Here is a 19,934-nt window from a genome sequence, read left to right on the forward strand (position 1 = left end):
CACACACACTCTCCAATTTGCCACTGCACGTCCTGAAAACTCGGGCACCTAGCTTTCTCCCGAGAGCTGCATGTGCACCCGGACACCCATCACTGCGCTGACAGGAAGCAGAGGAAGCCAAAGCTTCTCTGGTTGGGGACCTTGGCTGGGACAGAAGGGAAGAGAGAAGTGGAGTCGGCTTCGTGAGCGGGTGCAATGGCAATGAACCTGCAGGCTGATCCTCTCCAGGCTGCCGTTGCCAAGGAGGACGGTCCACTCGGTCAAACCTGGGCCAAGCTCTGGCTCAGACACACGGGCAAAAATAGAAAGGGGGTGGGAGAAGAAATGTGTTTACTTTTGTGATTTTCCCTCATGTGCCTCTTAACGGTACTAGAATCTCTCCACAAAAAGGCAGTAGACTCACAGGCCTCGCCTCCATGGATAAACCCTACCAAACAATGCACATCCCCACAAATACAGTCAGTGTCGGGGCGGCTGGAAGGTGAGTTGGGAAGGCAGCATGGCAGGGTGGAGGGGTGGAGGGAAGAGCACCGGCCCGGGGTCTGTCACTAACCCAGTGAACCATGGAAAATCCCTCTCGGATGCTCTGCAAAATCAAGCGGCTGCCCTGTTTAGATTTTGGAACCTTGGATCTGTGGTTCTCAACCAGGGGTGATTTCACCCCTCACGGAGTATTTGGCAAGGTCTGGAGACAGTTTCGGTTGTCACAGTTCAGGGGGTGTTGCTGGCATCTGATGGGTAGAGAGGCCAGAGATGCTGTTGAACATCTGACCATGCACAGGACAGGCCCCCGCCCAGAAAATTACCTGGCCCGAGACGTTAACAGTGCCAAGGCTGAGAAGCCTGGCTGGCTTTATATCGAAGTGAGGAAGAGAGACAGAAGGAGGAGGAAGGTTTACAATCTCGTTTTGAGGTCATGAGGTATTTATTCATCGGTTAAGTGTTTTCCAGCTTTCTCCCTACGACCAATGCCCTTTTCGGTTTCCCTTGGAATGACAAGGGCTCTGTCTGGGTAGCTTGTGCATAAGAGCTTCTTCCTTTATCTTTAAAATGCCAAACCTGACACAGTACGAAGATCTCCACTATATATAGATCTGCAGCCAATATATGACATAAGCAGCTGTTAAACAAGTAGGACTAGAAGGTGAGCAGTGGGGGCGCGTGGAGGGACAAAGCAGATGCCTGTAACTCCGTTTCTGTGAGTCAGTGTTTCTGATGTAACAACACAGAATCATCACCATAGGACCAGGGAGACAAGCTATGCTGACGGCAGGCACAACTGCTCTGAGGCACTGGCATTGAGAGAGATACAGGTTCGCAGCAGCAGAGTCAAAGGCAAAGGAAAGGGTTAAGCAATCAGTGCGTGCCATTCCTGTATCATTCCATATTAAGTCCCTGGGCAGTTATTTATTACAAATAGTTACCTGCGGTTTCCAGTGGGGGGAGGCGACCACACTCCAGTCAAGGGGTTTTGGAGAAACAGGTGCAATGAAGTCATGGTCAAACAATTTATTTACTGTAAACTTTAGACTTTGCTCAGGAACACAACTGAAGCTGCCCCTCAAATCCCTGCCTACAACAACACCCTGTTTGAGCAAATAAGAGGGGCCAGCAGAGTCCGTGTTCACAGCTGAAAGGTCCGAGATACTCAAGATCCTCCAGTGCAAGGGTGCAGGAAGAAAAGACTCCTTCACATACAGATGACCAGCAGCAATATATATTACCCCTAATACTTGATCAATGAGGTAGATCCACGGAAAAGTCATCAAAACATAGCAGCCCCAGGTCCTCTGGGACCAAAGCCCTTCAGACACAAACTTACACGTTCCATGCAAAAAAGGAACTGAACTGTACAACAAACAATCACTCGAATATGCTTTCTCTTTTTTTTACAGCTTAAAAAAATAAAAAAAAAAGGCAGAAGGCCGTCCCTCCTCCTGCACATCTCTATACAATTTTATTCTAAATTTATTACACTCAAGTTAAATAGTCTGTATAGTGTTTCGTTGCGGGGAGGGGGTTCATAAAAAGTAGAAAAGCTGCATTACAGCAGTGAGTCGTTTGTACTACAATTCCTCCCCTGCGAATCAACGCTATCGCTAGGCACAGTACCTTGACGGTCTTCCGTGCCTGGGGGGTCCTCACACAGCAGTTCGCTGTCTTTCTCCTGCCCCAGGTGACATCCACTGTGCTCCCCAGCATAGTCGCTTCTGCTGTTACTGTTGTTGGAGTAACCATTCCCATAGGCCTTCAGGGAAGACCTGCGCAGGCACAGAAGCTCCTGGAAGGCAATCCTGAAGTCAGGGCTCCGGCAGTAGATAAGGGGATTGAAAGCAGAGTTGACGTAGCCCACCCAGTTTAGGAGGATGTAAACTTCCTTAGGGATGAGGTTATCCTGGATCACATGCACTATGTTGACGATGAAGAAGGGCAGCCAGCACAGGGTGAAAGTGCCCATGATGATGCCCAGAGTTTTGAGGGCCTTGTGTTCCTTCAAGCAGAACTTGGAGGACCTCCGATGTCCGTGCCCGCTCCGCCCATCCTGCTCCACTTGGCTGAGGTTTTGGGCATGGAAGCGGCCCTCCGATCTGTCGATCTTCTGGAGCTGCCTCTGGGCCACCTGGAAGACCCTGGAGTAGACGAAGACCATGACCACCAGGGGTAGGTAGAAGGACACGATGGAGGAGGCAATGGCATAGGCTTGGTTCGTGAAGAAGTCACAGCACGTCTCCTTGGCGTAGCAGTTGATGGCTTCCTGGTGGGTGGCCCGGTACCAGTGCATCTGGATGGGCAAGAAGGAGGTGAGGCCGGACACGATCCACACCATCAGAATGACCACCCGGGCCTTATTCTTGGTCAGCAGGCTCTGGTACTTGAAGGGCGAGGTGATGGCAAAGTAGCGGTCCACCGCGATCACGCACAGGGTCTCGATGCTGGCCGTGACGCACAATACGTCAATGGAAGTCCAAAACTCACACCAGAAGTTGCCGAAGGTCCACATTTTCATGAGGATGTGGCTGGCCCCAAAGGGCACCACCGCCAGGCCCATGACCAGGTCAGCACAGGCCAGGGAGGTGATGAAGTAGTTGGTGACCGTCTGCAGACGCTCGAACCTGGCGATGGCCGTGATGACCAGCACGTTCCCGAACACGATGGCCAGGACGATGAGCGACATGACGATGCCCATGCCCACCACCCACGCCTCGCTCCGCTCCTGCGAGTCTCCCTGGTCCGGCGCGTGGCTCCCGTTGGGCGCCAGCAAGAAGACGCTGCGGTTCGCGGGCTGGCCCATGGCGCGCGGGCCGGCAGGTGAGCGCACGGGCGCCTCAGCGGGCGGACCTCGGGGGCGGCGCCGCGGGCAGCGAGCGGGCGCCGGGAAGCCGCATCCAGCTCGCGGGGTGCTCTGCGCTCGCCCGCGCGGCCCCCACAGCCTGCGCCCCGAGAAGCCGCCCCGGAGTGCGCGCTGCCCGTTATGTGCACGACTTTAGGGAGCTGCCCTCCGCGTGACGTGCGCCAACTTTCCGCCAATGGCGCGCGGGCAGCCCCGAGGGCCCGAGCGCCCCGCCCCGCCCGCCCCGCCCGCCCCGCCCGGCCCGGCCCGGCCCGGCCCGGCCCTCGGCTCTCCCGCCCGCTCGCGGGGCCGGCCCGGGCGGGGCCCCGCCGCTGCCCGGCCGCCCCCGAGGCCCGCGGCTGGGGCTGGCGAGCTCCCCCGCCGCGCCCGGGGCTTGGCGCTCCCTGGGGGCCGCTACCTGTGCGGCCCCCAGCACTCGGAAGAAGCAGCGACAGGCAGGGACAGGCACACGCGCACCCCGACAGACAGGCTCAGACTTCTGCGGAGACGCGCCCGTCCAGCGCACCCCCCAAGCACACTCGTGCGCGCGCACACAGAAGCCCACGCGCACAAAGTCACCCCTGCCCAGCGGAGGCCGGGCCAGGAAGCCAACACAGGAGCGCCCAGAGCACAGAACCAGGTAAACAGGACGCTGAGCGCTCACGTGGAGGCAGGCAGAGAGCCACAGACTCGGACGACCCCCTCCAGGTACCGCAAACCCCTCACTGGGGCGCACAGCACCCCCGCCCCTTCCCAGCACACACACACGAGCGCGCGCACACACACACACACACACACACACACGAGGCACATTGCCTTTCAAACATTTGGCAGGACCACAGGAGGTGACTTCAACAGCGGCCCGATTTCCTTAGCACACTCACTGTCAAGCACTTTGGGTGCCCTCCTTGGGAATTTGCAGGCATTGAGACACAGGATTGCACCCTCTGGATTTCACTGGGAGCTGGAGCTGGGGTATGCAGGCCCGGGTTTGGGGACCCGGAGAGAGGGTTGTGGGCTTCCATTCGTAATTCTTGGGCGTGTGCTAGCACTCCCTCGTCATCTGTGGGAATGAAAATGAGTTGAAAATAGAATAATTTTCCTTTCAACCTCATCTTCTTCAGCAATCCCGCTGCCACTAGAAAAAAAAAAAAAAAAAAAAAAAAAAGCTTTCAATCTGCCCGGTAGTGTGTTGATTTGTCGGGTTGAGCCATATGAAATTGCCTCTCTTCTGTGGCGTCTGACTTTAAAAGTGGCTGTTTCATATGGCTCAGACCATTAGAATGTGTTAACATTCAGAAAGTTTTGAAACCACAGGACAGAAGATAATTTCTCCTTAAAAAAAAAAAAAAAAAAAAGTCATACCAAGCCTTCAGACTAGGGTCTTTGTCCATGAAATATTATCCTTTGCATCTGGCATATGACTTGACTGTTAAGAAGAAATTAATTTTCAGGATTTGATTTCACATGTATTAGTAGCTTCTTTGAAAGACTGAAAGTATTTCATGCAGTGTAACCAAACATACTTTGTAGATTACATAATAACATAACAATGGCTAACATTTAGGGAACACTCTGCTATGTGCTTTTCATGCATTATTCCATTTAATCCTTCCCACAGTCCCATGGTGGGGGGAGCACTATTTTTAGCTTTATTCACAAATGGGGCTCAAAGAGAAAAATAGCTTGCCTGGGGGCACGGGGCCAGGCAGTGCCAGAGGCAGGAGGTGAACCCAGGTCTTCTTGACTCTAAAACTCAGAATTGGAATACTCAGGTTCCAGATCCTCTGTCCTAGCACTTTCTAGCTCACCTTCCTTAGGCAAGTCAAAAAGAGAGAACCTAATTTCCTCCTTCTCTAAGTGGAGAATAAAGTCACTCCCACTGGGCAGAGTGAGAATGGAATATATAATAATACATGTGAAAATGCTTTTGCACATGTATGCACCACACAAATATGGGTTACAAATGAAATATATAAAGATCACTTAGTAGTTTAGAATGTGTTGTCAGTCTTCTCTAATAGAACAAATACTTAAGGACAAAAGTGAACTTGGTTGTTTACTGTCCAAGTAAAGCTCAGAAACAAAATTTAACCTGCAATGCTCCCTTTAACTTCCTTGACCAGCCAGAGATTGTTTTTGCAAGACAAATGCCTTAAAAAGGAAATATTTCCCATAAAGGTGCAAATATTATGCACCCATAGCTTTCAAAATATACCCACCCCATATTTGCGTTTCCCAAAATTGGCTCTGGTGTGATGCATTTTAGGAAACGGCAGTGTCTGTTATGCAACACAGTTTCTTTAAATATACATCTAGCCCAAATTGTGGAACCAAGCCATTTAAAACCTCCTTCCTGTTTGCGAAGCTATGGAATAAATAAGCGTATTGTTTAACCTTCCCATAACAACAACAACAAAAAGAACAAAGAAAGCCCTTTTAGGATAAACACTAATTGATCATTTAGATATACACATGAGTCATCTAAAAGTTTAACTTTGAATATTTTGGGAAACACCTTTTAAAAAAACCCACAAACACTAAATCAAAAAGGGAAGATGGCTTATGTCAACGAGGAGGTCCCAGGCTTTTACCCATCACCTTTCCCAAATGGACAATCTCTCCTTCTCTTCTCCTAGCCCCTGCTCACCATTTTTTTTTCTCTCTCTCCCTCCCTTCCTCCCTCCCTCCCTCCCTCTCTCTCTTTCTCTCTGCTTCATCACCAAGCTGGTAGGAATTTCAAGATGATGTCTTCACACCAAGAGTCTTCTCCTGACCTCCTTTTAGAATTGGGCAGCCCGGTGACTTAGCGGTTTAGCGCCACCTTCAGCCCGGGGCCTGATCTTGGAGACCTGGGATCGAGTCCTGTGTCAGGCTCCCTACATGGAGCCTGCTTCTCCCTCTGCCTGTGTCTCTGCCTCACTCTCCTTCTGTGTCTTGAGTAAAATCTTAAAAAAAAGGAATTGGAGTAGAGAGAGTTAGTTAGAATGGGAAAGAGGTCAATAGATCATTTAGTTCATTTCCCTCCATGGTGCAATGAAGAAACTAAAGTGCAGAAGTAAGAAGCGTGTAGTCGAAAGTGGCAGGCAAGATAAAAAGATCCAGGCCTGCTCCCTGCCTTACATATGTCCAATGCAGTCCCTTCATTTCCCAGCAGAGGACTTTGATTGGCCCTGCTTGCTGGGCTCGTGGCATTAGAGACTTAATGCTTCAGCTGAACTTGGAAGTTCTTAGTAGTCTAAATGCACCTTGATCTGATGTAAGAAAAAGCAGGCTCTTTTATGGTGATTGATAGTGTCTAATTACATATTTTGTTCAATCCCTTAAGACACTAATTTGTCGTTTCCTGCCTGCCAAACAGAAACAAAACAAAACACATTTTGATTTACTGAACAAATGTTTGAATAGGAGTAAGGTTCTTTGGTGCCAGGGAATGTCCTCACACCATTAGCTGGACAGCTTAGGAAAATCTTATCCTGTTCTTGGCTTAGATGAGATTCCTTCCATCTCTATGACCTGAGCAGATAAACATCTGTAGATTTCTTTCTAAATAATGGTCTTAAATGTCTTGTCTTTAATATTCTCTCTGTATACCTTCACCCCATTAAGTTTACATTAAATGAGATTAAATGTAATGTTCAGTGTGCTCCCTTGCAGAAGAGATAACTCTTACTGTTTCCTTATTTTTGAATCAAAATGTACCCGTAGAATGCACATTTATCTTATCGGGCGCTATGTGTGAAAGGCCCCTTTGAATGTGAATAATGAGTAATTTGCTTGTAATTTGAATTTTGGTGAAAAAGAATGAAAACAGGAACAAAACTTGGTGCCTTAGAAAGAAAAATGACTATGGGGACACCTGAGTGGCTCAGTGGTTGAGCGTCTGCCTTTGTTTGAGGTATGATCCCAGGTCCCGGGATTGAATCCCGCATTGGGCTCCCCACAGGGAGTCTGCTTCCCCTCTTCCTGTGTCTCTGACTCTCTATCTGTCTGTGTTCTCATGGATAAATAAATAAAATCTTAAAAAAAAAAAAGAAAGAAAAATGACTGAAAATTACTGTCACCATCGAGTTATGTAGCTGGGTAGAATGTTTTTGGTTTTTGAGTGAAATATCTCACAGTCTGGTCAGCCCCTTACACAAGGCATCCACCAAAACTCTCAGCTCTAGCAAGGGCAAGCTCCCCACATCCTCTTGCCACTGTATATTTCTGACTATGCAGAGTGAACTGCAGTACATCTTGCAGCTCCGGCTCAGGGATTTTAAGTCTGCCCCCTTGAGGCCACTCAAAACAAGTTTCCTTTTTCTTCCCCAAGACCGTCCTCAAGGTTTTGGGAGAATCCCTTGGCGGTCTCCGGAGCCTTCCTTTCAGCTTAAATAGCCCTTGTTCCTTTGGGTCTAGAGTCTCCTTTACCATCAGGGCAGACCTATTCATGCTGTCAATGTCTAAACTTAACATCAATACCTGGAATGATCATAGAACAAGTCCTCAAATAATCAATTTGCAGTCACCTTGGCAACCAAAAAGTAAGCAGAGCAACCAGCAAAGCTTTCAGAACGGCTGATTATACCGGATGAATTTAATTTCCTGCTGTGCTAGCGTTTTATGAGAGACATGCTAATAAATTCTCCACGTCTCAGGGGGACCGAATGAGGGGAGATGGCTTAAATTAAAGCCGGAGAGACTTCAGTTGATCCTCTGAAGGGCTACTTGGCCTGAAGACTTCCAAAGAAGCTAATCTCTACCAGCTCTTCTCAGTTGGGACTTCATAAGAGAATTAACCCTGCAAAAACTGAGTGACGCTTCTTACTAATTTTCCCAAGAACAGTAGCTAGCTATTACCCACCTAGAGCTCTAAGAGAGAGGTTAAGTTGTTACATGCAATGTAAGGGATGCCTTAGGGCATAGGGCTTAATTCATAGGGCTGAATCTGAATGGCATTGCTTGGAGTTTCCTACAGATAGGGAATGAATGGTGTGTGATGATTAATACTTCTGTGTGATGGAAGCAGGTTGGGGCAGAGGAGGTAACATGGATGGGGGATCAGGAGACCCAGGCTCTGGGCTCAGGACAGCTATAATGTTATAAATAACCTTAGTCAAGTCACCTTCTTTCTTTGAGCCTCAATATTCATCCATGACATGAGGTTGGCCTGGGTGACATCTAAGACCCTCCTATTCTATTCTAAGCTGAACGAGCCTGTTGTGGGAAGGAAGCAAGTGGAGGGTCACTGAGAAATTGGGTTCCTGACTCTGAGGCCACCGAGGCACTGGCAGGCAAAACCCATCAATACTCTACAAAACAACTTGGCCATGCTCCCTTCCCCACGCCAAAGTTCACCATTGTGATTCTTGCCATTCCAATTAGCAGGTGTACCATTATTTGCTGAATACTTTATTGACATTGACTTCTTTCTAAAACCCAAATACATTTATTTTTAAAGAAAATTTTGCGTTGCTGCCATTGCTACACGTGGTAAACCGGTGTCATCTGCCATAAATAGAAGGTAACCATGAAAACAAAACAATGTTAATAAATTCTAGCTAGATTTTGCTGCTTGCCAAAGTCTGAGCCTGGGGCTTGCTCTTTTTATTGAAAAGGAAGATTAGCAAGTGCTGGGGAGATAATAATGGTTTTCTAGCACCAAATAAGGCTTTCTTCACCTATCTTAAAAGACCGAAAGAAAATTGAAAAGGGGATCACTCTTAATAGTAGTCACTGTTTTTAATGTGGTGTTACTAAAGTATTTATAAAATAATTTCTTATTCCACCTAAAGGGATTTCAGCCCCAGACTTGTGCTAATGAGACCCACCACTGTGATAGAAAAAAGCATGGGGTTTGGAACCAGATGGGTCTGGGTTCCAATGGTGATTCTGACCTTAAACCAGCTGAGTGCTTCAAGCAATGTGCTTAAGCCCTCTGGGTCTCAGAGTGATTCTTTGTAAAATGAGGATAAAAATCCCTGAAATGGTAGTCGAGGGAATAGAAAGAATGCACAAAAAACTGGGTTTGGAGGGGAAGGGAGAAAACCAGGAGACATGACAGTAGAAAGGTCAGCATAACTTGGATGGGTTGAGAGTTGGGGAGTTGAATCAGATGAATCAGGGCCATCACCCAGCAGGGACTAGACAAGGAGAGCAGTAGTGTAAGTGTCTGTAGGACAGGAAGTGGTGATGAATTCAGATATGGCCATATGGAATTTGAGGTTTTGACTGGACATCAAAATAGAAGTTAGAATATCATCATGATTAGGAGATTAAGAAATTTGAGGTGATGTGTTTGCCAGTGGTTGTCATTACACTGAAAGTGTTCTCTGAACTGCAGTACCCACAGAAGATGCCTTTGGTGGTTAAATGAAATAATGCATCTAAGGAACTTAGCACAGAGTTTCCAAAAAAGTGTTTATCTTCATCATCATCTCCTGGATTTTCCAGCATATCTCCAATTTCAGGACATTGTATTCATTTCTCCGAGGGCAATCTTTCAAATGAAAAAATAAATTGATCTAACAGGGAAACAGAATCTTTCATATACATCATACTACTGAGAGTAGTACAGCCTGTGGTATGGATTTTTGGGAAGTGTCTTAGGTTGGATTTCCTAGCATCTGCTGTAAGGATGAGGGTTTTTGTGCAAGTGATTGATGAAGAAAGGGAGAGAAATAAGCCACGGAGGGGAGAGGCAAAATCGGTATGCGGCTTTAAGCAATGACCCCGGCACAGCTTGATCCTCAGAGGAGCTCCGGAGTGACTCTGGTGCCAACTGCTTTGTTTGAAGGCCTGGTTACTCTGATTCTTAGCTGTATAACCCTGAACAATGACTTAATCTTGTGTCTCAAACTCCTCATCTGTATATTGGGATTGTTGGTAATAGTATCTCACAGTCCCATGAGTTGTTAGGAGAAATAAATGAGTTCATATCTGCAAAGCGGCTAGAACTAGTTTAGCACAGAGTAAGCAGTAAATTCACTATTGGTATCAAATTCAGAGAAGCTGTGGAAAGTTCTGTTAGCTATGGCACTCAGGAAACCGACCACGGTGAGATTGTATATGCAGCCTCTTGGGCTGAAGGACTAAGTGCAGACCTTCCAGTGTTTGAGCCTCAGGAAAGAAAATGCCTGAGAATGTGTGGTGGGTCCTGTAGGCAAGAAGTAAAATGAATGTGGGGATCAAGCAATGTCAGCTGGAGCAGAGGAGGACATGAAGCAGGGCTGAAGGGAGAATAAAGAGAGAAAATAAAGCCGGCTGTGGCCAGGAAAGAAGGGCAGAGGAAGAAAATTGCCTTTGATCCGTTCAGGAGAGGAGGAAGGGCTTATCTCTCCAAAGCAGTGCCTTGTGCTGGGTGGCACAGAGGGAAAGATCTCACTGCACCAATGAGAGGATATCCGGATACCCCAGCTGGGCTAAGCACTGTGGGGGCAGCGAAACAAGTCCAGGGTCCAGAGGAAGAGGACCCCTGTCTTGGCCCTCACACCTCTGTGTGACTGTCCCTCCCTGGGTCTCAGTCTGGTCTTCAATCTGTCAAATAAGAAGGCTGAATCGATGGACAGCATCCAAGCCAAGTGGTTGTCAAGGGGTCTGAGAGACAGCAGGCACAGTTCTTATTAACCGTGTGTGTATTAATTATAGGAGCTGGACGTAGCACCTTATACATATCCTCTCCTCTTTTCTCATTTCTGTGTAACATTATGAGACAGACACATTTATCCCCATTTTACAGATGAGAAAATGGAGGTTTAAAGAAATCACAGCCCACCTCAGCTAACATGAGAGGTAAACGGTTTGAAGGGCTTCAAACCTAGTCCTGTCTGATTGGAAGACTGACCCTGATCCACGATCACAGGACTCAGATGCAGAAGCCCAGCCAGTGCAAGGACTGCATGCCCAAGCTGGAGAGGCGGAGGCGCCCTGGTTGTCAGAGCCTTGCCACTGACTTTTACCAGACTGTTCGGGTCAGGAGGCAGCAGTTTCCAATGCTTACGGGAAAAAGGCCAAGTGACCAAGATTTGGGGCCAAGCATCCTGGTCACAATTTCTAAAAAGAGAAGAGAGGATGTCAAAAGTTGGAAGTCACTGGCCATGAGCCGTTGGGTTTTTCCCACATCCCTTCCTCCACTCCTAGTGCTCTTCCATTCCACCCCTTTGCCTTCTCCCCTCTTCCTGTACCAGTCCCTACGCCCAATACACACACATATGCACGTGCACATGCATACATACACACACATGCACACACTCATGCTTGTTCAGCTTCCTTCAGCAGGACTTGCTGACTATGAGACTGGATTAGAGGCTTCTTCTATTGCTTTTGTGTCACCCCACACGCTAGCACTTAGCCCATATTATTATTACTCCTCATTTTGTTCTCTAATATTACTTTATTCATCTTCATGTCCCCAACCCTCCAACACAGGGACCAGAAGGCAGGTGCTCACGACACGTGTGCATGTGCACACACACATGCACACACACATTTACCTAGACATTCTTAAAGTAGCAGAGGGACATTACAAAGTGAACAAGTGAACAAAGGTCCTTGCCTTTAAGAAATTCACATGCTGGGAAGGGAGGTTGGTACATGAACTTCACTTCTATGTAATGGAGTAGATACTGCGACAGAGCTAGGGAAACTAGCTTGGTACTCTGTCTCCCCATGTAAACACTGAGGAGGAGGCCTAGGGAAAACTTCCAAAAGAGCAGGCGAGCAGCAGATAACAAGGAGTCTTTAGCCAAGAGAGTAAGGTGATTCTTAAAAAGAAGAACTAATTTAACAGAGCTGTTTGGAGAGTAATTTGGTAGAATTTACTAAAATGTAAAAAGTATATATCCTTTCATCTAGCAATTCCCTTGCTTGAAATGTGTTCCTTAAATGTCGGATGTTTTACCTGAACGTCTAGTTTCAATTTTGTTTGTAAAGGAGAATAAAACAAAACCAATTGTTCAGAAAGGGGAAATGATTAAGTAGACCAGAAGAAACACATAATCATGATGGGTAATCATTAAAGAGAATCAAGTAGATCTAAATGTGTAGACTCCGGAGCTTGCACCGTATTTTATCACTAAGGTAGAAAAGCAAATTCTATACCAGGTTGTATAAACTTATTTCAGTTGTGTTATGTTACAACCATATGTGTGGGAGTTTTAGGTATCTTAGTTACTACTGGCAGATCCTGCTGAAAGCCCTAGGGGGGCAGAGTTAGCACTTAAACACGGTGCTGCTTCTCAAGGATTTACTGGAACATGGTGAAGATAAGAAGGATAATGATATGACAGGGTGTGTGATAAAGGCTATAAAAGAGGTTTAAAATAGATCTGCATGGACAGAAGCCTGGTCTTGTTAGTTTGTGACAGACGATGAAGATAAATCAGAGTTTCATTTGGTTGGTGGCCATAAGCTGGGCGTGGAGGATAGACGTGACTTTGGTAGTCAGGTGGTAGTCAGGTCACATGGAGAAGAAACATGTGAATGGATGTAGATGTGGGAAACTTTGAACTGTGCTTGAGAAACAGCAATTATTCCTGAAGAGTTATGCCACGTGGCCCGTGAGTAGGGTAGCTATAAGGTGAGATGTGGGCTATGTATTTTGGAAGTCTCAAAATGCCGGGATAAGGAGTTGAGGTTTACAGGAAATCATGGAAGGGGGTGGGACAGGCCACGGAAAGCCACAGTCCAGGAAAAAGCCCACCATGGGATAAAGGAGACTATTTCACAGAAGCGTGCCCAGCAGCCCTTGCCAGAGGGGTGGATTAGGAAAGAAACCAAGGCAGCAAGGGAGTGACATGGTGCTGCCCCTATGGCTCTTTGCTTGGTGCCAGGTCTTTGCTTCCTCATTTGTAAAGCAGTTTGGACTCTTCTCCTCTCTGCCCCCAGACCGGTGGTGAATCAAATGCACAAATGTGTGTGTGACTGTGGGGCTGGTTGCCAGGAAAGGGCTGCTTTCCTATAGGGACAGTGTTTATTGCTGTCAGAAAATACAGGACAGAGCTCAGCAAGAGGAGAGTTCAGGCTGCCACAGGGGGAGGGACATGTGACAAGCTGTGGGAACATATGGGGTGGTCATCTGGGCCACAGAGCCTGAGAGGAAGTGAGTGGATCTACATGCAAAGTCCAGAAACAAGAAGAAACCATTTCTGATCTACCACACTGGCAAAATTTAATGCTTTACAAAAACCCAGGGTTGAGGGGGTGCCTGGTGGCTCAGTGGTTGAGCGTCTGCCTTTGGCTCAGGTTGTGATCCCAGGGTCCTGGGTCAAGTCCCGCATTGGGCTCCCTGCATGGAGCCTGCTTCTCCCTCTGCCTGTGTCTCTGCCTCTCTGTGTGTCTTTCATGAATAAATAAATAAGGTCTTAGAAACAAAAAACAAAAAACAGGGTCGGAACAGAACTCAGGAATATGCTGTCGTCACATTTTACACAGTTACACAGGTATTGTCCTAAGCACACAGATCTGTACAACATATATGAAAAGGATAGTCACTGCAGTTTAGCATAATAAAAAAACCCAAAAATCTGTTTAACATAATATTGTTTAGTGCAGTAAGAAAATAAAAGCTGGAAATAAGGCTACATAAATTAATGTATTGACATACATGGATTATTATGCAAATGCAGATATGTAGCAGCTTTATTCATAATTGCCAATTTATTCATATTCTGGAAGCAACCAAGGGGTCCTCCAGTGGATAAACTTGTACATTCAGACAATGGAATCTTACTCTGCACTAAAAGGAAATGAGCTATTAAGCTATGAAAAGATATGAAAGAGGGCAGCCTGGGTGGCTCAGTGATTTAGCGCCACCTTCAGCCCAGGGCGTGATCCTGGAGACCCGGGATCAAGTCCCACATCAGGTTCCCTCCATGGAGCCTGCTTCTCCCTCTGCCTGTGTCTCTGCCTCTCTCTCTCTCTCTCTCTCTCTCTCTCTCTATATATATATATATATATATATATATAATTAATAATAAATAAAATATTTTTAAAAAGAAAAGATATGAAAGAAACATAAAAGTGTATTACTAAGTGGAAAAAGCCAATCTGAAAAGGCTACACATACTGTTTGGCTCCAACTATATGATACCCAGGAAAAGCCAAAATTAGGGACAGAATGAAGACACCAGAGATTATCAGAGGTTAGTGGGAAGGGAGGAATGAAGAGGCAAAGCTCAGTGGATTTTTAGGGCAGTGAAAACTACTCCGCATGATACTATGATAGTGGATATATGTCATTGTACATTTGCCGAAATCTTTAGATTGTGCAACCCCAAGAGTGAAGCCTAATGTAAACCATGGACTTTGAATGATTATGATCTGTCAATGTAGGTTCATCAACTACTACAAATGTACCTCTCTGGTATATATATGCTTAGGGCAGGGGGTGTAAAGGAAATCTCTGCACCTTCTTCTCAACTTTGCTGTGAGGCTAGCAGTGCTCTAAAAACTAGAATCCATTATTTTAAAAAAAGAGGAAGTTTTGTACCAGCTGGTATGAAGCAATATCCAAAATACATTTTAAAGTATAAGGGCTCATTGTACAACAGCATAACATATCCTCATTTGATAAACCACAGTATGTGCCATCTACTTAACAACACAAATATGTATCAATAGGGAGATGTGTAAATTTTTTAAAAAGTGCGTATGGCTGTACAATGGATTTTATCCTGCAGTTCAAAAGAATGAGATAGATATGTGTGATAAAGATCTCTAAAAGGTCTCTAAGATACTAAACGAAAAGGGTTGAAACAAAAATAGTATGTATATCACCTTTCTGTATAAATAGCATACGTTTTTATTTTCACAAATATACTCTGGAAAGACTTTCAGAAAGTTAGCAGGTTTACTATAGGGGACTAGTGACAGGGAGATGGGGCTGGTGGGGAGGACAGGACAGTAGGCTTTTACTTTCGTCTTTCACTCATCTGTTCTGTTTGATTTTTCACTATGAGTATGATTTTTTTTAAGTGTAATTAACATACATTAGTTTCAGGTGTACTATCTAGTGATTCAACAATTCTATACAATTCTCAGTGCTCATCATGGTAAGTGTACACTTTAATCCCCTTTGTCTATGTTACTCATCCCTCCACCCCGAGATGAGTCCTATTAGAAAGTGTAATTTAGGGATCCCTGGGTGGCGCAGCGGTTTGGCGCCTGCCTTTGGCCCAGGGCGCGATCCTGGAGACCCGGGATCGAATCCCACATCGGGCTCCCGGTGCATGGAGCCTGCTTCTCCCTCTGCCTGTGTCTCTGCCCCTCTCTCTCTCTCTCTGTGACTATCATAAATAAATAAAAAAAAAAAAAAAAGAAAGTGTAATTTAATAATACTTTTTTTTTTTTTTTTTTTAAAGTGTTGCTCTCAGATTTCTAGAATATACTGTTATGGCCACAGAGTTCTTCCTCATGACTACCCTTCTCTGGTGAAGAAGCTGAAATACAATTTAACCAAACGTGAGTGAACTTAATAATAAGTCTTGTCTATGGAGGCCAGGGGTGAAGGTGGGGAGAGAACATGCAACAGATAGCAGCCAGGATATAAAAGTAGACATTGTTAGAATTTTTAGTAACTTCTTTGGAGGGGGAAGGGAAAGGATGTGAGAAGAAACCAGAAATGAAAATAGAAATGGCAAAAACTTGAACAAATGAGGAAGCCCTATGAGAAAAGCCTGAGCTTGCCACAGCTGTTTCTGGGGCCTGGGTTCTCTTTAGAGTGTACGTGTGTGCACATCTCTGACTGTGTCTGCTCATGTGACCCTTTTTGACAGTCCAGGGGCTTAGCAGGGCGAGGCATCATTCTGCCTCAGAATCAGGGTGCCCCTCTGGTTTGCCCAGCTCGGTGGAGCCGAGGGGTTCCTCAATGCAGCCTCAGACAGCAAGGAGCCTGGTGGGAGGCCCTGGCTCTGGCTGCCGCACTCCTAACTCCCTTCTGTCTCCTGCTTCTGCGTAAAATTAGGTTTGTACAGGTCTTCCTTTGCTAAAAAGATACCCACTGATAGTCCAACTCTTTCATGGTCCCATGGGGAAACTGAGATCCACAGTGAGGAGGGAAACTGAGAAATATAATAGGGGGGGAGGCATGAGTCAGAGGCCAGGGGTTCTGATTCTCAGTTCCCTTACAGCTTTTCATTCTTACATTTTAGCTGAAACTGAAAAGAAGACGAGAAGACCTGGGGCGAGCTGAAATTTCAAAGGCTTAAGTTGAAAGAGAATGTTCCTGGGGGGTGGGGGTGGGAGGGTGGCCCGGAATATTAGACTCACAAAAAACCAATAGGGAGAGAAAAGCATTATCAAGGAATTAGAATAGACAAAAGAGGAAAAGTGAACCGAAATATTTTTGAGGATAAACTGGATCCTAAAATGGAAACAATGAATTGAAAGGCAGGGTTTAAAAAAAAAAAAAAAAAGCTGGTGCAACCAACAAATCCGTTTTGATCGCCCGCCACGGACGGACGGCACTGTGGGTTCCCTGACCCGCTGAGATCCCGGCCTCGGTGGGGCGGGTTGGCGGCCTGGCGGCCAGTCGGGCAGTTGGCACCGAGCAAGAGCACGGATCCGCTTCTCCGAGCTCTTGTTGGACGTGCTCTCCTGATGGACGCGGCACTTATTTGCCAAGTGCAGCAGCGTGTGATGTGCCCCGTCTGGCATAACAAAGATGTTGGCCTCCGCCTCTGAGGTTCCCAGTGCAGAGAGTGGAACCGGCCGCGTCGGGGAGGCCGGGAGGGGAGAGACCTAAGGCCTTGCTTCCTGGTTCTGATTACAGGAAAGTGGGGGAGAGCCGGGTAAACACAGCAGCCCGGAGGGTTGCTGAGAGGGAAGGAGAGGGACGTAGGGCAGAGACGCCCAGCTGACATACCGATGCGCTGAGGGAAGGGAGGGCCGGTGGCGGCCCACCTGCTCGCCCAGGCCCTCAGATCCCCAGAGTCCTACACCGAGGAGGGGCCCAAGGCCCACAGGCGGGCAGGGGCTCACCCAACGTCACACAACCAGTCGGAGGCAGTGCTGGCAGCGGAATCCAGGACTCTTCCCATTGCCCCATCCTGCCACACTGAAGGGACAGCCCAGTGGTTAATTAAATGCAGAATGTTCTGGAGTCAGGCTGACCTGGGTCTGTACCCTGCTTCTGCCACTTGCTGGTGGTCTTGTGATCCTGGGCAAGTTTCTCTCTTCACCTGGATGTCTCCATCTGTAAAATGGGGACCGTGATTGTCATTACTGGGATGGCTTCCCTCCACCATGGCCATCCTCGCTTCCTTCCCTCCTGTGTGTGCCATTGCCCCATCAAAAGGTGGCGTTTATCTTTCACTCTCTTGGATCTGGTCTGACTTGTGACTACTGCGACCGGCGACTACAGTCGACGTGACCCTGTGGCAGTTCCAGAGCAAGTCTTTGTAAGGACTGGCAACTTCTGCCCGTGTCTCCTGAGTTACCTGCTCTGGAAGAAGAACTCCACTGAATACATGAGCCAAAGACGGCCATGCAGAGAGGCAGCTCAAGCAGGCTGGGAGGTGGAGAGGCTGCGAGGAGAGAGATGCTTCTGCCCCTCTTCCAACTATTCCAGTGTAGCCTCAGCCTTTGGATGACTCCAGCCTCAGGCCCCTGGGACTGCAGATGCATGAGAAGCTCCAAGCAAAACCTACCTAGCTGAGCCCCTTCCACAGTCAAAAGAGGTAATCGTACATTGATGTTTTTTAAGCCACAAAGGTTTAGGGGATGCTTGTTACACAGCAGCGATAAGGGGACCACGTGCTTACTGAGGCTATTCGTGGATCCATGAGACAATTATGTAGAATAGAAGTGGAGACACATGAAATATGAATAAACGGTAGCTTTTTATTTTAGTGGACTAAATGCAAACAACAAACTCCAAACACTTCCATCAGTCTCTACTAAAAAGCACATTACAACATCCCTGAACGATGCATTTGCAGACCACACAGAATGAACTTCCTTCTCCCTTCACCTGACAGTCTTTGAAGACAGCCCCTACGCCCTGCTCTAGCCACACCAGCCTCCTCAGACCTTCCTATGAGTCAGGTATTTGCACATGCTGTTCCCGGTGCCTGAAAGCCTTTCCTTCCCCCTGTTTACATCTTTACTGCTTACTCATCCCTCAGCTGAATCATCATTTCCTCTGGAAGTGTAGGTCCCCACCCTCTGGGGAGATGCCCTCAGAATACGGTGCCCCTCTCCTTCCAACACTTATCTCAGTTTTGCACCTTTGCATGTATTCGTGAGATTATGCAATCACCATCTTTCCCAGAAGACTCCCAGGGCAGGGACAACATTGATTTCATTTGCCTTGGCTTATCCCTATGTCCCCCCAAACTAGCCCCAGTTGGAACCCAGCCATATGTGGATCCTCAGTAAATGCTTTCAGTGAGCCAGCAAGTCAGCTCCCACTTCCCTTATGCCTTTTCTTCTTCATATTGAGCATCTCTAGTCCCTTTGGGGTGTAGGACTTGGTTTCAGCTTCATTCCTCTTCCCTATGCTCAGCTTAGGTCCTGCCGTCTCATCACCTTTAGGACTCTACCTTCAAGCCCTAAAACCTGAGGCTTATTTAGTCTTTCTGCTATTTTGGAAGGAGGCATTTCTAATACTAAGAGGTTCTTCTTCCATGGTCATCTGTTTCCAAACAAGGCAGTTTCTTCCTCAGACTTGAACAGTGGGTACCCTGGGCTGTTGGCAACAATGCGATGAGCATGCCCTTCCCTGCATCAATTCTTGCAATACCACACCCTCTCTTCTTTCAGCCGCCCTCTCCACTGCCCCAGCTAGAGCACCAATCATCCCTCATCTGGAATGTTCTCTCTCCCTCACACCAGCTGCCTCAGGAATTTCCTGAACTACAAATCTGCTCCTGTTACATCCCTGCATAGACTTCCAGTGAACCCTGCCTACCTTCGTTGTCTTTAGCAGAAGTTGCAAACTGGTGGCCACATCTGGCCTATAGAGGTCTTCAGCTTGGCCAAGGGAGTTGAAAGTAATGAGGCACTAATGTTTAAAAATTGGGGACTTATAAAATTCCAGATGCTCAATTTCTCTTAAAAATATCAACGTGTGGGCAGCCCCGGTGGCGCAGCGATTTAGCACCGCCTGCAGCCCAGGGTGTGATCCTGGAGACCCGGGATCGAGTCCCACATCGGGCTCCCTGCATGGATCCTGCTTCTCCTTCTGCCTGTGTCTCTGCCTCTCTCTCTCTGTGTCTCTCATGAATAAATTAATAAATAAAATATTTTAAAAATATCAACGTGTGTGTCAACTATACCTCAACAAAAAAGAAACAAACAAACAAACAAAAAGTAGGCAGATATAACCTCAACATACAAAAATCAATTTTGCATTTCCAGTAAGGGAAGGAAAGACAGAATATTGAATAAGTGATGTTGGAATGAATGGCTAACATTTGGGGGAGAAATTAAGTTAAACTCCTGTATTATATCAGATGTAAAAATTAATTCCCCACAGATTAAGATACCAAAGATAAAAAATAAAACTATAACAGTACTAAAGGGAAAAAAATACCAGTGATCCAGCCACATTGGAGACATGGAAGAATGAGTTGAAGCGAAGGAGCCTGGGGGGCACAAGGTCTTGAGTTTGTCGTAGTTCCCA

The 19,934-nt window shown here is 46.9% G+C and overlaps 1 protein-coding gene and 1 long non-coding RNA gene across 3 annotated transcripts in view; one reads left to right on the forward strand and one right to left on the reverse strand.

Moving 5' to 3' along the window:
• ADRB2 (adrenoceptor beta 2) overlaps positions 1–3,369 on the reverse strand; it is a 28,976-nt gene extending 25,607 nt beyond the window's left edge. Inside the window, exon 1 of one of the 2 annotated variants that reach the window (XM_072824591.1) lies at positions 2,113–3,369. In XM_072824591.1, the coding sequence (XP_072680692.1) occupies positions 2,113–3,292 (1,180 nt within the window). In that variant the 5' untranslated portion in view covers positions 3,293–3,369. Of the gene's footprint in view, positions 1–906 lie in introns of those variants that run through there. The other variant, XM_072824589.1, reaches the window with a different exon arrangement.
• A 291-nt stretch (positions 3,370–3,660) lies between these two features.
• Positions 3,661–19,565, forward strand: LOC140632506 (uncharacterized). The gene is made up of 3 exons (XR_012030107.1): positions 3,661–4,039; positions 15,673–15,772; positions 16,462–19,565. It is a non-coding gene; the product is annotated as an uncharacterized lncRNA (long non-coding RNA).
• Positions 19,566–19,934: the final 369 nt, after the last annotated feature.

The sequence above is a fragment of the Canis lupus genome, chromosome 4, assembly GCF_048164855.1.
Source record: "Canis lupus baileyi chromosome 4, mCanLup2.hap1, whole genome shotgun sequence".
Taxonomy (NCBI): Eukaryota; Metazoa; Chordata; class Mammalia; order Carnivora; family Canidae; genus Canis; species Canis lupus.